The 16776-nt window shown below is 55.7% G+C and overlaps 2 protein-coding genes across 2 annotated transcripts; one reads left to right on the forward strand and one right to left on the reverse strand.

The window, feature by feature from the left end:
* Position 1: 1 nt before the first annotated feature.
* DDX39A (DEAD (Asp-Glu-Ala-Asp) box polypeptide 39A) lies at positions 2-1310 on the forward strand (the record flags this gene model as incomplete). Its single annotated transcript, XM_006900813.1, has 6 exons — positions 2-109; positions 376-507; positions 591-700; positions 807-951; positions 1046-1193; positions 1288-1310. Coding segments are annotated over 6 exons (666 nt in total), but the record flags the coding sequence as incomplete, so codon positions are not given.
* Positions 1311-1893: 583 nt separating this feature from the next.
* CD97 (CD97 molecule) lies at positions 1894-15288 on the reverse strand. Its single transcript, XM_006900814.1, has 19 exons — positions 15219-15288; positions 13041-13106; positions 12773-12886; positions 12211-12366; positions 9753-9884; positions 9100-9246; positions 8412-8458; positions 8228-8305; positions 6405-6582; positions 6208-6324; positions 5762-6003; positions 4590-4769; positions 3959-4153; positions 3366-3592; positions 3183-3249; positions 2459-2550; positions 2190-2358; positions 2003-2089; positions 1894-1923 (listed from the first exon to the last, which is right to left on the reverse strand). The coding sequence occupies exons 1-19, from the start codon at positions 15286-15288 to the stop codon at positions 1894-1896; spliced, it is 2394 nt and encodes a 797-aa protein (XP_006900876.1).
* Positions 15289-16776: the final 1488 nt, after the last annotated feature.

The raw sequence follows: 16776 nt of genomic DNA on the forward strand, positions 1-16776 counted from the left end.
GGACGTGCAGGAGATCTTCCGGCTGACGCCCCACGAGAAGCAGTGCATGATGTTCAGTGCCACTCTAAGCAAGGATATCCGGCCCGTCTGTAGGAAGTTCATGCAAGACGTAAGTAGGGGGGACCTGCCGCCCCCCACTCCCACTCCCCGGGGTAGTGGAGCACCTCTGCCCTCACACAAGAGGCTGAGAGGCTGGCCACAGCCTTCCTCCCTGCCCCCTAAACTGGATCACGCCTTCGATTCAGCCTTTGTTGATAGAGAAATGTTTATTGTGGCTGGGATACAGCAGGTGCTCTGGGAGGGATGGCCACAGAAGCATCCCCTCTGGAAGGTTCCTTAGGCAGGTGATAAGTAAGCCTGCTTACTCCCCCACAGCCCATAGAGGTGTTTGTGGACGATGAGACCAAGCTCACGCTTCACGGGCTGCAGCAGTACTACGTCAAGCTCAAAGACAGCGAGAAGAACCGCAAGCTCTTTGACCTCTTAGACGTGCTGGAGTTCAACCAGGTGATTTGGCCGAGGCGTGTCCCAGGGCTCCGGGGGCTCCCAGGGGCTGCGGGACCCTGGCCTTGACATGCTCCCCTTTGCAGGTGGTGATCTTCGTGAAGACGGTGCAGCGCTGCATGGCCCTAGCCCAGCTTCTTGTGGAACAGAACTTCCCAGCCATAGCCATCCACCGGGGCATGTCCCAGGAGGAGCGGTGAGGCCCGAGGACTGGAATGGTTGTGGAGTGGACCGTGTATGGAGTGGACCTTGTCTGGACTGGAGACCTGGCCCTAACCTCATGTGTTCTTCCGGCTCCCCAGTTTGTCCCGCTATCAGCAGTTCAAGGATTTCCGGAGACGTCTGCTGGTGGCCACCAACCTGTTTGGTCGAGGAATGGACATCGAGCGCGTCAACATCGTCTTCAACTATGACATGCCTGAAGACTCCGATACCTACCTCCATCGGGTGAGTGTGCCCCAGGGGCTCGCCCTCTTTACCCTTGCCCCAAGGGTGGAGGGACACGACCGACTGACTGATCCTCACTTCTGTGCCCTTGTAGGTAGCCCGTGCAGGTCGCTTTGGCACCAAAGGCCTGGCTATCACCTTTGTGTCTGACGAGAATGATGCCAAAACCCTCAATGAAGTTCAGAACCGGTTTGAGGTGAACGTGGCACAGCTTCCCGATGAGATCGACATTTCTACATACAGTAAGTGGGCTGCCTGGGGCCCGGGCTGGGACGCCTGGGCCACAGCTTCCTCCTCCTCAAGGTCCTCACACGCTTCCCTCCTTGTGTCTTGCAGTTGAACCGAGTCGACCAAGCTGAGTTGTCCACATCACCCTACCTGCTGTTTTCTGACCTCTCCTTTCTTCAGTTTGTAAATAAACTTATTACCACTGAGCAGCAATCACCCAGTTCCATCCGTGTGATCTTTAATTTTAAGTGCCAACAGTGAAAGTCTTACACAGGTAACATTACACAACATGCACGACTTGAAATAGTTAGCGTCCTCTGCCCTGGGCAGAGGGGCTTCCGTCTCTGTACCGTGAGTCTCAGGTGGCGAGGTGGGGCCTGGGCCCTGCCCTTTCCCACCCCCCAACATCAGTCTTAGCTTGCGAGGGAAGTTGTACCCCCAACCCCTGGCTCTTCTGATCTGTAGCAAAGATAGGTGAAAGACCACGTTGGGGGACAGATCCCGCAGTCCTGAGTCAGCGCATCTGTCCACGTGGGGTGCAGCCAGAAGTGGTTCCACCTGTTCCGGCTGATGTCCGAAAATTTGCTGCCAGTGCCCCCTCTTGCACACAGTGGCAGGAGTGGGAAGACAAGGAGAGCAGAGTGGTAGGAGAGGGGTCAGTCTTCAGCGTGTGCAAAAGCTGCTGGAGCCACGGAGCCTTTCCAGAACCTGCCTTCACATGCCGGATTCTGACTGCCTGAGGGTCTGAACGGGAGGAGGGGGAGTCAGCCCAGAGGCGGTTGGGGTGGCCCACCCCCCAACCCAGTCTAAGCATAGTCCTTACCCGGGTCTGGTTTTGGCTGGTGGATGTGAACTCTGAGTACTTACTCCTGGTGACCACACACAGCCACTTCCGGTACTCTGTCCTCACCTGAGGCCCAAGCAGAGGTTAGGGAGGGGAGGCCCAGCTGGGGGTGGGGGTCCACTCAGCCTCCCCCACCCGGCCTGTTCCATGGGGTGAGAGACCACACCTTCTTGTTGAGCAGACAGTGAAGCACGAAGAGGAATAAGCCCTGCAGGCAGTTGAGGATGGTGAAGATGTAGGACAGGACCTGGTTACTGGGATCGAACAGGAACAGACCGAAGACCCAGGTGCTGCCCAGGACAAAGAGCTGGGCCACTGCGCTGATTGTCAGTATCCTGGGGTCGGGGGTGGCAGGAGAGCAGGGCTGGTCAGCTTCAGTGGGGTGAGACATGGCTGTCTGCCCCCGGCTCACCCCAGCCCCGCCCCTCTTCTCACCTTGCCTTCCTTAACTTCTTTAAGTCTGGGTTGATCTCCCCAAACTTCTGAGTGAGCTTCCAGACAGTTACCACGAAGATGACGGAATTGCACTGCACAGGAGCACAGAACTGGGATTAGGGGGCACCCCGAACTCAGTGGGCCAGGGCCACCGGGCAGGGCGTCCAGTGACAGGATAGCTCACTTGGGTTTGGATCGGTAGGTGGGTCCTGGTGGCATAGTGGTTAAAGTGCTAAGGAACCCATTGGCCACATTACTGAAGATGTTTGCTTTTTTAAAAAAAAATTTAAAGATTTTTAAATTTCATTTTGTTATATTTTTGTGTGTGTACTGTCAAATTAGATCTGACTGGTACAGGAAGAGATCGAACCACACACTTCTGGGATTTCAGTGCAGTTTTTTGCCACTAGGCCACCAGAGTTCCCTAAAGATGTTTGCTTTTAATAAAGATTTGCAGCTGAAAGTTTGGCTCTAGGTTTCTCATTTCCCACAGACTCAGAACAACTGACCGTCTCCTGGGTTCGGAAGCTTAAACCACACGGGTCAAGCCTGCCCCTTGTTCTCCCCTGGCCAGGGGTGCAGCCTGTGGCTAAGCCCCCCAACTCCCTGTGGACTAGGCCCTCAGTGCTCTATCCTGTGGGAGCTATAAACCGGGATGCACCTTAGTTTGTGCATAGTGAGTTTGTGGGTGGTTTTAAAGTTGATTGATCGGGAGAGCAGTTACCAAAATGACTACAGCCACTGGTCCCAGGAAGCTCCAGAGGAAGTAACGTTCTTGGTCCAGCCAGCAGCTGTGCAACAGGAGAGGGATGTCATCAGGAACCCTGCACCCTCAGCCCTTGGTGGGTGTGTGAGGGGGTCACCTGTAAGTGTAGCATCGCCCATGTCCCCAGCCTATCACACTTACTATCCGGGGCGGCCGTAGCCCTGGCTGTTGACAGCCGCTGAGATGCCCACGATGACGCCAGGCACGCCGTAGCCGATGAGGCACAGCCAGGGTGTGCTCAGGCCCTGGCCCTGGAACACGCGCACCACCAGGTAGTACAGCTCCAGGCCCTGGAGGGCCATCCAGCAGAAGGCCGCCAGGAAGAAGTAGTGCAGCAGGCCGGCCACCAGGCGGCAGCGCAACCCCACCTGCGGGGCGGAGCGGGACGTCAGCGCGGGGCGGGGCCACGCAACACGTCACCCCGGGTAGCCCCGAGGATGGGCGTGGCCCGGCCGCGTGTGGGTGGGGCATGGTCGGGAGGGGCGGAAACGGCCCCCCACGCACCGCTGGATGCTACGCCCACTTGTGGGCGGGACCAAGATTGATGGTCTAAGCAAGGCCCGGAGCTACCCACGTCTTGAAAGTGAGCGTGCCTAAAAGTACGTGGGTTCAGATCTTGGGAAGGGACCAGCTTGCAGCCTCTGGGGCGGGTTTCTGCATTCTAATCCTGGGAACCAGCGAGTCCACGCCCTTCTGAGCATAACTACCCTTGAGCGCACAGGGCGGGGCCTCACCTCCTCACTGTCATTTTCGATGCCAGCCAGGAAGATAGCGGAACCCACAAAGAGGCAGATGCAGAGGTTCAGGTGCAGAGTGGTTCGAGAGCTCTGGATGGACCGCACTAGCAGAAAGGTGATGACACACAGGAGCAGACAGACCAGCGACAGTGACAGCCCCACCTTGGTGATCAAGGCCAGCAGCTTGGATTCCTGGGAATAAGATGAGGGGCAGTATTTCACAGGGGCCCTCAGGCCTTTAACCTCCCTTCAACCGGCCTGGCCCCACTTCGGGACCCTGATCAGACCACTGTCTTTCCTCTCCACACCACCCCTTTTACTAGCCATCAACATCTAAATAAGCCCTTCCCTCTGTGTCTCATTAGAAATAAACCCTGAGATGTCCCAGTCTGCTGCTGCCTACTGTCCACCTGACAGCCACATTCCCACATCCCTCTTCTGATTCTGGGGCAAGTCCACTTCTCTGCCCTCCTCCACCTGGCTATGCCTACCACGCAGTCACCCATAGCTTCCGCACCTCTACACTTGTGCGGGTTGGAGGTGGTTGGAATGAGCCACTGGGGCCAGGGCACTGAGAACCAGGGAGCCCCCACCACGCTGAGAAAGCCTTCCCACCCAGGTTGCTCACCTCCCCACTGTGCTGGGTCATGAGGATGGCAAAGCTGCTCAGGTGGTTGCACTGACAGGTGGTGCTGCCATTCCCGCTGCCCAGTGTCCAGCAGCCGGTGGTGGCCCAGTGCCCACCTAGGTCGCTGTCACCCTTCCAGAAGGCACAGATCAGCTTCTGCCCTCGTTTGAGTTTTTCCGGCTGTGGGCAGATGGGGCAGTCAGAGAGGCTAGCTAGAGTCCACTCTTAGGTCCTGAACTCAAGGCCTGGGCTGTTTCTCATTAGCAAGTGTTTGCTGAGTACCTAACACTGGCTAAGGAGCCCTGGCCATGTTGTAAAGTCATGGTTTTAGTTAATCAAAAGAGGTTTCAAGCGTCGCTAACCAAAGGGTCAGTGGTTCACACACAGCTTCTGTGCAAGAGAAGGAGGGCAGTTAGTTTTCTTAAACAACCACAGCTTTGGAAACCTGTGGGGGCGCTTCTACTCTGACTACAGGGTCACTATATGGAGCTCTGGTGGCCTAGTGGTAAGAATCTGCCTTGCCATCTCAAAGGCACGTGATTTGAGTTCAGCAGCTGCTCCCCAGGCAGACGGGCAATCTCCAGGAGATTTTACTGACTCTTGAAAACTCGCTGGAGGGCCAGCTGCGGGTCAGTCTGACTTGAAGGCACACGACAACAATAACGGGTTGCTATGAGTCAGAAGCCACTTGAAGGCAGAGGAGTGTGGGTTTTTTGTTGTTGTTGTTTTACTGCCTGCAAGGCCTCAAGGGCACATCCCTGCGCAGAGCAGAGAAAAATCTCTACCCTTTAGAGGCTGACTTGTGGGAGGGGGGCTGGCGATAAGGTGTCTGGTTTTCTGGTAAGGAAGGCAAACGTGTGTGCTCTGCAGAGATGCTTTGAAAACGTGCGACAGCCTGGGGAGGTGGGGCTGTGTGTGTGAGTGGAGGCTTCGCCTTAAATAGGAAGGTCAGGGAAGTCCTCAGTCAGAGGTGGCATTTGAAGAGGGACTGGAAAAAAAGGCGGGAGGCCAGAGGCCAGAAGGGGAAGAGTGTCCCAAGCGGCTGGAATAGCAGAGGCAAAGACCCAGAGGTCTGTGTGAGGAAGGAACAGAGCAAAAGGAAGCGGCGAGATGCAGGCTGAGGGGTCCTGTGACTGCACTGTGGCGTGAGCAGGAGAGTGGAGCCATTCCACTCGGGCCTGAGGACTCACGGGGTAGGCGAAGGAGAAAGTGACGTTGGACTCAAGTTTCTCCGTGTTCTTGTTGCTCAGGAACACGGAATTGATGGCCGAGAGGACTGTGAGGCGGGACCCATCCACACGCAGCTTAGGGGTCTCCTCCAGCTGAGCCGTGTCCGGAGGCTCCAGGTCCAAGGAGGCGCCGTCCAGCAGCTGCTGCATTTTCTGGCTAGAAAGCAGGCCCACCACGGTGGGGCCTGGGGGACAGACAGACTCACTGGCCCCTGCTGCTCCCTCCCGCCTCCCACCTTTTCCTCTCCCTCCTATGCACTGAATTCAGGTGCTGCAAATCCCACTCAGATGCCTGGAGGCCCACCCGGGGGTATAGTGCCCAAAATGTGCCCTCGCCCCAGACGCCACCTTCTTTCCCAAATCTCCCCCATCGCGACCCCTGCCATTACCTGAGTCCTCCCCGACTTGAGCCGCCACCGCCCAGCTGAGCCGCATGCGTGCGTGGCTCTGGCCCACAGTGACATCTGCGTCTACGTTTTTCTTCTCTTGGATCATCAAGGACAGCTCTGAGGGGAGAGGTTCTGTGACTGGGGTGCTGGGGGTCGCAAGGGACGTGGGGCTGAGTTGGGGCACGACGAGGCTTCACCTGTGTTCCCAGGAGAGCGGTAGGTGAAGCTAGTTCCGGGCATGGCCTGGGCCAGGGTTCTCAGGGCTCCTTCGAGGTCCATGAGCATCTGGGTGGCGATGCGATGCCGGGTTGGCAGATCCAGGGCACTCAGGTCCCTGAGGTCCCCCAGCAGCTCATCCAAGAATGTAATGAGTTTCTAGGGGGAATGGGAAGTAGAGCTACTGGGTCACTGCACCGCAGGCAGCCGGGCAGTGTCCCATGGAGACAGCCTCGGAAGCCCAGTAGAGGGCCGCGTGAGTCGGTATCAGCTTGACAGCACTGGGTTTGACTTTGGAGAATGTGCTAGAACTGTTTACATGGTGAAATGGTCATATTCAGGATGTCAGTGTCATTAGGGAGCCGTCAAGTCTAGAATGACTCACAGCGACCCTCTGAGCGGTCATCCTGAAACTTGCCCTCTCCTGTGACATCCTCATCTCTGACACACGAGAGCCCACGGCTGAAGTTACAGCGTCAGTGCATCCCCTTTGGGACCCTCCACCTTCTTTGCTGACCCTCTCTCTGTCTTTTCAGGCATGATTTCCCTTTTCCAAAGAATAGTCTAGCTTCATATCCAAAGTAAGAAAGAGGAAGCTTTGCCATCTTTACCTCCAAGAAGCACTCTCGCCGCACCCTTTATTTTTACTTTGTGAAATGTGGCTACAGGCAAGAATTTGCGTGAGTGGCTCACAGTCTATTTCTGTTGGACATTTCTGGCTCAGAATGTACAGTCATCCCTTGCTCACTGACATGCAATTGGTTCTGATTCACAGGGTCCCTCCGTCAGGTTCGAAGGCTGTAAGTCCTAGTGGGGGAAAGGGCCTATCTTTCTTCCTCAGAGCTATTTGTGCATTTGAGATACTTGGCCTTTTGCTGACAAATGTAATCCTCGACAGACTACGCCCCCAGCGCTTGTTCCTACGGCCGTACGCATGTATAAGGCTTGTTGTGTGCCAAGCACTGTTCTTCTGTCCCATTGGTTCATTTAAACCTTCACACCTACTCAGTGAAGCTGGCACCAGACTCATGCCCATGTTACAGATGAGGAAACTGAGGCCCAAAGAGGAGGAGTCACAGAACAGGAAGTGACAGCAACCAGATTAGAATTCTTGTGACCTGACTCCAAAGGCAGCATTTTTTAATTATTATTATTTTGTGTGTATACTTCAAATCGGCTCTGACTGGTACAGGAGGAGACTGTCCCTCCTCCAGCAGAGCATCTGGTGGATTTGAACTGCTCACCTCTGGAACTGCAGTGCAGCTTCTTGTCACTAGGCCACCAGAGCTCGACCAAAGGCAACGTTTTTAACTCCTCTGTCGCCATGATTCTACTTTGTACTGAATGTGTGAGCGTGCATAATGGGGACGTGTGTGATGTGTGTGCTGTTACTATGTGGCCATCAAGTTGCAATCAATTCACAGCTGACCCTCCACCAGCCAGTTTTCAGAGGCTGTAAATCACACGGGAGGAGACTGCCCATCCTTCTCCCACGGAGCAGCTGATGTATGTGCTCTGCATGTTGTGCTTTGCTCATTCAAACACTGAGCTTCTCTGGAGATATGAATCCACCAGCAGCTTCAAGGGAGAAAGATGAGTAGCAATTTCCTCTCATTACGATTTAAAGCATCAGAAACTCATTGGAGGTTCAATTATCCGTGGGTTCCAGCTGAATGGCGAGGAGACACACATAAGTGCATCTCCATTTGGTCTGAGGGCTGTCTCCACCACACTCCAGCATGCCCGGCTCCCTCTAGCCATCCCAGTGTGCCCCCCCGCCACGTCCCCCAACTCCCGTCCTTACTTGGATGGTGTCTTTGGCCAAGTTTGGCTTGTAGTTTTCCCTCAGAGCTGTAACTTTCTCAAAGAAGTGGGTGAGACTCTGGGGAGAGGAAGATGAAGGGGTCAGAGAGCGCAGGGGAAGGGGTGGTAGACAGGTACTGCGTGGAGGGCTTTCCTACATCCTGCTGCCGGCTTGGGCCACTTACCTGGCTGACAACTCCCAAAGGCCAGGTCCACTTGTCCAGCTGCCTCTCTGTGGGGACACACATGATTCACTGGGTGGAAACGCACGTGTGTGTGTGTGTGTGTGTGTGTGTAGGATGTTGGGGGTAAGGTTTGTTAGGAGCCTTCACACTCAGTGGTCATTTGGTTATTTTGAAACCCAGTTTTGTAGGCAAAGCTTTATGGCTGTGCACTAGTGTGTCCTCCATGTGTCACGTATGCTGCCCTGATCTGCACTTGTCACGTCTAGGACAAAGAAGTGGGTCCAGCCCTGTCCAGGTCTATGTAGGTCCCCTCTCCGTGGCATGCCTCCACTCCCTGCTACCTCCTGTTCCTTCCTCCTCCTCCTCCTCCTTCCCCCCTGGACCCCAAGAGATGATACCACCCGGTGATAGCACAGCCCTGAGTGGATGCAGCAGGGACCACAGCATGTGGACAGGCCTGATGTGTGTACATGTGTGATAACCTGTGAGGCCCCAGGGGCCTCTCCCTTGATACCCAGCTCCTTCCCTGACCATTTGCCGAAGTTTCCCCATCTAGTCTCAAAGGGGCGAATGCCTAGCTGAGTGAGGCAGACCAGCACTCATTCTGATTGGTGGCTGCTCACCCTCCAATCTGTGATCTGATGTTTGGACTGAGGAACTCCACAAAGTGGGCTGTGAGCTTTGATACCTTCACAGACGGTGGTGTTTGGGCCATTGGGTGATCCAGGTTTCGGCTTCCAGCCACGTCTACAGCGGCATTCGTAGCTGCCCACAGTGTTGAGGCAGTGGGTGGTGCTGTGGCATGGTTTTTGCTCTAAGGAGCATTCATTCACATCTGCAGACAAAGCCAGAAGGTCAGGCCCTGCCCAGCCAAGCCCAGGCCTCCCCTCCCCTCCCAACTCCTTCCTCTTCTTAAAGTCTGGAGCCAAGGACCCCACCCTTATTCAAATTTGGCCACCTGGTGACTTTCAACCTCAACACCAAAGGACCCCTTTGCAGCCTCCACACAAGAGCAGAGGGGATGATGGTCCCCAGTTTAAGGGCAGTGAATTCAAAGCCTGGAGAGAAACTGAGTTACAGGAGCTGGATTTCCTGACCACGGATTCCTGCTCCCTCTCCAGCCCTGGCCAAGGTTGGTTTCCCTGCTCAGAACCAGAACTGGAAGTGGGATTCTCCTCTCTTCTATTTGGCTCGCATGTCCCAGTCTGGGCTCTTCCAGTGTGACAAGTCCCTGGACAAAGCTCGTGCAAGTGGTGCAGTGGGAATTCAGAGACTCTTCTCCTGCCTCCGTGGGCCGTGACCTTCCTCTAGCCACATGCTCTAGTCTTCTGGAATCTCTACCTGCACACACTTTCGGGTCCTGGGGTTTGAACTCGAAGCCGAGAGGGCACTGGCAGGTGTAGCTGCCGTTGGTGTTGATGCAGGCACCTCGGCTTTTGCAGAGTCTTGGGTTCTGCAGACACTCGTCCACGTCTGCAAGGGGAGGGAGAGGAAGGTGGCTGCCTGCTGGCGAGGGGGCCCTTCATTCTGGGTGGGGGATAGCGCTTCCTGGAGCCCTTTCTGCTTCGCTCAGAGGTGTCTATGGGCGAGGATAATGGGTGGCCCAAATGTGGTCAAAATGGCTGCGTCCTCCCCAGCTGCCAGTCTGGGCCCTTTCGCCCCACTGGGCTGCCACCAGTTGGGGCTGGGGGCCTCCTGGCCTCCGGTGTCCTGGCCTGAGGAGATGGAACAAGGCCTGGTGGGCCTTCCTGGGAAATGCTGTGTCCCCCAGCAGGAATGGTCCTGCCTGACTCCCGGGGGTGACCTCTCACTCCAGGGACCCTTGGCCTCATTCCGCAGGGCAGCTGCTCTCTGGCCGACTTCTGCTGGCACCACCGATGACCTTAGCAGGCCAGCACTCTTGTCCACACCAACTCAGACTCCAGCTCCCAGGAGACGACTGAGGCTTGACTGAGGCCAGGACGGTGTGGGCATCAGGCCAGGGAGGCAATCTGGACCTTTTGCTGATTCCCACAGAGGAACCCTGGGCACATGGCAGGAAGTGGGCAGGAGAGGACCGCTGTCAGAGTGGAGAATTCACCATCGCACCAGGCCTCCCTCTGTGGGGCTCAGAATCGTCTGAGTGCTCCGACCCCCAGACGTCTGGGCTGACACTTCCCACCTGCCTCTGGTTCACCCAGCCTTCCCAGGAGCAGGGGTCTGTTTCACACAGCCCACCCCCATTTTCCAGGCTGCTCTTCAGGCTCACCCCAAGACCACTGGGGAGGGTTGGGGGGTGGTGTGCAGGGGGAACAGGGTGCAGTTTGGTGTCTTCTGACAGGGGCTGAAGGCTGGCTCAGGACTCACGCTTGGCTCCATTTCTGTGAAATGGTGAATGTGGCAGGAGACAGAGTGCTCAGGGGTGAGGCCCTGGCCGGACACAGGTGGGGCCCCCTGAGCCTTCACCATGCTGGGTCTTCACCACATATTCTGCTGCTCCAAATTGGCCGGATCCATTCCTGGCCCCTTGTCTGAGGTCTGTGGCCTCCCCCTCTGCTTATCCGTGTCTCTGATGGAGCTGCTTCTCTGTTCCAGCTCAGATCTAACACGCCACCATCCCCTCCTCTGCCAGTGGGAACTGGAGCAGTGGCTGGGCAGACACATATGAAGCCCTCCATGACCACTCAGGCCGCTCACTGTCCCCGGCGCTCACCAGGGGCCCCACTGGGGGCTGAAAACCAGCTCAAACATGTCTGCGTTTGCCAGGACAAGAGGGCCCTTTTCCTGATGGATGCAAGTCCGGTCCTTTGGCCCAGCCACGTCGTGTGGGCAGCATCCATCCACTGTGCTCTCCGTGGACTGGCAGCCCTGGTCTTGCCTCCAACACCCCACCGCACCCAGCCCTCTCCCCTTTCCTGCCAGAAAGGCTCCCCCTGTCGACCTGTCCCCCTTACTGCCTGTTCACGGGGAGGAAAGAAGGGTCTGGAACCAGGGCCAAGGCACCTTTCTCTCAGCACAGCGTGGTCTGCTGCTCACTCCCCAGGGTCTGTTCTGAAACTCAGCTCATCTTCCGCCCCTCTCAGCCGCTTCCATGCCCTCCAGACTCTGGGTCAACCCTCTTCCTCTCTGGAGGAGGGGGCTTCCACACATGCCCACTCCTGTGCCCCACCTGCCTTGAGGAGGATGAATGCTCATAGCTCTTCCCCTACCCTCCCTGGAAAACGGTCACAGCCTGGTCACGCAGGAGAGGACAGCTCTTCCTGGGCGTGAGCCTTGGTTCCCCGCAAGACCTCCGACACAGCTCAACCAGCTGCCCCCGAAACTCTGTCAGCCAGGTGCCCTTACGTCCTTTAATGTGAGCCCACTCCTCTCCTGCAATGTTACTCCTGTCATTTCCCTTTGACAGATGATTAAACTGAGGCCCATGGGAGCAGAGCAATTTGTTCAAGGTCACACAGTTAACAAATGCAAAATGGCTTTTGTTTTTACCTCTACGGGATAGGCACTTTCTCCCTCTCACCCCCTTTGTCTTTTTAACAGATAATGTTGTCATATTTCCAACATAAGCCTGATTGTTGAGTCAGTATGTTGGCCAATGCCACATGCACGCAAACACAGAGCTCTCAGGCTGGACCCAGGTATCTGGCCTGGGGGCCTATGCCTGTGTCTCTTACCAACTACCTCTCTGAGTGGACAGGATGGGACGCTTGTCCCTTCTTAAACCCAAGTAGCATAAGTGCAGCCAGGGTGCTGTCCCCGGAAGCCGCAGTTACCCCTAACACCTAGAAGAGGGGGAGATGCAACTCAGAAGGGTCCTTACCTTGGCAGGTGTTCTCACTCTCACTGTTGAACATTCTTCCCCCAGTAGCGAGCTCATATCCTTGGCTGCAAAGGCAGGAGTAACTCCCTTCCAGATTATAACATTCGGCATTGACTCCACAGAACGTGGACTCGAGATAGAAACACTCGTTCTCATCTGGGATGCAACAGGGCAAAGAGTCACCTCTTACGACAGAGACCCCCACCCCTCAACTCCTCTGCACAGGGCCTGAAAAGCAATGTCTTTTGGGAAGAATAAGATTCAGGCTGCACTACTGTCACGGGGTTGCACCTTGAGCAAGCCATTCCTGAAGGTCACTTAATGATGGTGTTTTTCATTTGTGGTTTGCTTTTCTTCTTTTAAAACTTTTTTTAAAACTTAAAAATTTTTGAAACAAACAAACAACCAACCCCAAATACCCCCAACTTCTTATTTCTCAAATCTTTTCCCCGGTCTTGCTATCCCTGAAGTCAAGGGCTGAGGTGTCAACCATCTACGTCCCCCTCTGGCATGGATGATGCCCCACAATTTCCAGAACACCCCTGCCTCCAAGTCTCTGCACCTTCACAGGTCTCCCAGGTGTCGAAGAAATCGTTTATACTCTTAAATCCTTCTTTACAGCGACAGGTGGTGGCATTGACACACTCGGCATTCATGGGACAAATGGCACAGTCTTCTGTTGGGACAGAGACCGTGGTCAAAAGATGAGGGTTGAGCCAGCAGCTGGGTGGACAGGGAGGCCCCGAGCTTTGTCCTTTCCTGGATGAAGGGGTGTGGGATCTGGACCCCTCCCCAAGCTCAGGCTGTGGCCATGCTTTTCACAGACTCACTCCCGGACACATCCCCCTTACCATCGAAAGATCTGGTTCCCAACAGAGGCAGCAAGAGGCAAAGTCCTGGAACAGACGGGGAGGAGGCAAAGGGGGCTGAGTGAGTGACGCATTTGAGGGAAGGGGGCTGCTGACCTCCCTGAGACAGAGGCATGCCCTTGCTCAGGGAAGAGTCGGCCAAATCCTCCCTGGGCTCCAAGTGGGTTTTAGAATTGGGGGCTGGGGCTACCTTTACCTGCCTTGTGGGCTGTGTGGGTCATGGGTCAGAACACAGATTGCATTAAGTCAAGTTCTGGATCTTGGGCAGGATCCCTTACTTCTGTGTCTCAGTTTCCCCTTCTCTGAGTGGGGGTGATGGGCTCCCCCTTCTAAAGCAGTGTGAGAGTCAGCCGTGTGAACACGACCTGGTGTGATTTCAGTTTCCTGTTATTATTATAAAGTGTCTCTGCAGGGCCTCCACAACCACCCCTAGAAGGCGTGCATCACACCCACACCACACACACACACACACACACACACACACACACACACACACGGTCTGATGGCCCTCATGTTGTATCTCACGACCCACCAGTGACATTTTCTGGGCTTGAGCTGAAGGGGACCCCTCTCTTGCTGCTAAGGGGCTCCCACTCTCAGAAGATGTCCTTGGATATGGAATATTCCTCAGACCTCTGGGGATTTTGGAAGGGGGGCTTCCCTGCTGCTTATCAGAGAGCCAGACAAGGAGATAGAGACAGAGGGAGAAAAGAGACGAGATACAGAGACACAGCACGAGGGTCAGACAAACTGAAACCTCCAGTAAGACCGATAGGGAGACGGACTATAAGACTAAAGGGCTGAGAAACTCATTGTGGGAGAGAGGGGGGCAGAGAGTGACAGACCCCCAAATAGGCAGAATGGACCTGGAAAGAGAAGTGGGAAGGGTGGCTTCAGCATGGGGGGTGGGGAGTCCTTGGGGGGAGATGTTGGAGGCATCCAACCCTAATAATCCAGAGACTGGAAGGGGGCTAGGAGGGCATGCATGAGTCACTTCCTGGGCTGACTCACCAGCCAGCCACCCCCATTCACTCCTGGAGGGCTCACTGGGGAATTCTAGGGTCACACTTTGGAGTTGTGGGGGATCTGGACCAGTGAGGACCTCTCAAGTGACGAAGCTTCTATGTCCATACTCAAGTGCCCCCCCCAGGGATGGAAGGCCAAGACCCCCTTCCTGATCCCACCAAGTGGTCCCTCTGGGCAGACACACCTCCCTCGACTTCGGGAACCCTCTGTTCCTCTCTCTGGCCGCAGGGTTTGGCTAGTTCCCCCTCAGCCTGGGTCAGTTCCTCCTAAGGAGGACACCACAAAATGACCTTCCCTTTCAGGATGGTACCTGGGTTAATGTCCCCGGTTCCCAAAGCTCCAAGGGCTCAGGACCACCCTCCCCAGCAAAGGCTGTGTGTAGCCCATTCTACAGATGGCTAGGCTGAGGGTCACAGTCCAGAGAAGGCTCAGAAAGAAGCAAATGAACATAGAGGGCTGTGGTGGGTGGGAATTGTGGAGGGGAAGTTCCCTGTCCCCAAGCAGGGCTCTTTTGTGCCATGGCCCCATGGCCTAGCCCGGGCTGGACTCTCCCCTTCCAATGCTGTGGCCAGTGTTTGTCCATCTGCGGGCCTGGGAAGCTGCCCAAACAGGAGCCGGGAGAAGAGCTGCCATTTCTCCCTCCCAGACACATCTGGTTTGCATTCCCAGCCTAGTGGGGTGGGCAAGGCACCCTAGGCTTCCCCAGTTAACTTCCCGCCTAGAAGCCCTGCGGCCGGGGTGGGGGACAAGGTCCCTCGGCTAGCCCAGGCTTGCTGCCAGCATCTTACTCAGAAGGAATTATATATGTATATACTGTTGTCGCTGTGTACAGTGGAGAAGGAGCCCACTCAGAGCTGACCCTCCAGCCAGTTTTCAGAGCCAGTTTATAAATACCATTCGCTTAATTCTTAAGTGAGTCATAATAGCTTGCATACAGACTCAATTCTTACAGCAACTGGGTAAGGTGGAGGTAGGTCGAGTTGATTTGACAGATAAGGAAGGTAAAGGATCAGGGGGCTCTGTAATTTGACCCTAGTGAAACAATCAGGCAGCGTCTGAGTGCAGCTCAGAAGCCCCTGGAAGGCGGGCGTTGGCTGTGCCCTGCCCTGCCACCTGTCTCTCGCTGCTCTTCCCAGCCGTGCGTGCCCCCTGGAGCACCATCCCAGCCCGGAGCCTTGGGCATGTCGAGCTACCCGGCACCTCAACCTGGCACTGGGGCTGCTGAGCCCCAAATGTCATTTCTTCACTTTCTTTGTTGCCAGGTTGCTCAGGCAACCCGATAACCGTTAGAGCCACCCTGGGTGGGGCGGGAAGGGTAGCTGGGGAAGTCACAACAAGTTCAAAGCCACAGAGTCCCCTCAGTACCCTTGCTGAGTCCTGGCCAGTGCTGGAGAGCAGGACTAGGAAGACCCAGGCCGGCTGGGGTACCCACTGTGCAGTGGCCCCTGTTTCCAGGAGTCCTCCACCCTCTATTAAAAGCAGCTGCCTGCAAGGTCCCGGCACAAACTTTTTGCTCCCGTTCCAACCCCACTGCCCCAATTTCCCCTCTTAGCCTCCAAACCGGCCCCAGTAGAGAGCTCAAAGCTCTTCTAAGAAAGGGAGAGGAGTCTAGTAAGCACTCCAAGATTCCTTCCACGCAGAAGGGGGGCTCTCCATGCGCCCGCGCGTCCGCCCAAGTGGTTTCCTCCCCGCTGGAAGGTGCGGGCGCCTCCCCTTCTCCGCAGCCGAGGTGGGGTCCTTTGGGTCGCATGCCCCTCCCAGGGCGCCCCGGGGTCTCACCCAGAAAGACGAGGCGCGGGCCTCCCATGGTCGGCGGCGAGCGGCTGGAGCAGGTCCGGCAGCTTCAGGAAGGCTGAGCAGCTAAGAGGCCCTCGGCAGCCGGGTCCTTATGAAGGTGGGGGTGGTGGCCAAGGGCCCTCCCCGGAACTGGCGGGGCAGCTGGAGTAGACAGGAAAGCGCAGTGAAGACACGGAGGTGGGCGGGCTCACGGGCGAGAGCGCACACATACACACGTGGAGACGCGGGGGCGCGCGCGCGCTCACATACACACACACACACACACACACACACACATTCACCCCCACTCACCCCCACACCAAGGGCTACGGCGCAGGGGGATGAGGGAATATCAAATTTAATAATAGTAGACCAAATGCTGTATCTGGAAATGAGGGAAGCTTAAGACAAGCTGAAGGTCACCTTGTGGCATTGGGGCATTCCCTAGGAGTCAACATTGTTCTTAGTTTGTGTCAAATGAATCCCTCCCTCTTGAGATTAGCATAAAGAGGAACTTGGCCTTATCTGTAAAAGACTTCACCATTATCCTTTGGTTTTGTTTTGTACTTCCTTGTGATTTTACTTTGTTTGCCTTCCTTCTTGTTGTTATGTGCTGTCGAGTCGTTTGCAACTCATAGTGACCCTAAGTACAACAGCCCTAAACCCTGCTCTATCCTGTGCCAATCTCATTGCCTCTGACACACCCATATCGATTACCCCAGTCACTGAGTCAATCCAACTCATAGAGGGTCTTTCCCTCCTGCGCTGTCCCTCCACTCTACCCAGCATGATGTCCCTCCCTAAAGACCTGTCTCTCCTTACAACATGTCCAAAGTATGTCAGACAAAGCCCCAGAATCCTTGCCTCCAAGGAGCAGCCTGGTTTAACCCTCCCT

The sequence above is a fragment of the Elephantulus edwardii genome, unplaced genomic scaffold (genome assembly GCF_000299155.1).
Source record: "Elephantulus edwardii isolate Elephantulus edwardi_28Jun2011 unplaced genomic scaffold, EleEdw1.0 scaffold00296, whole genome shotgun sequence".
Lineage (NCBI taxonomy): Eukaryota > Metazoa > Chordata > Mammalia > Macroscelidea > Macroscelididae > Elephantulus > Elephantulus edwardii.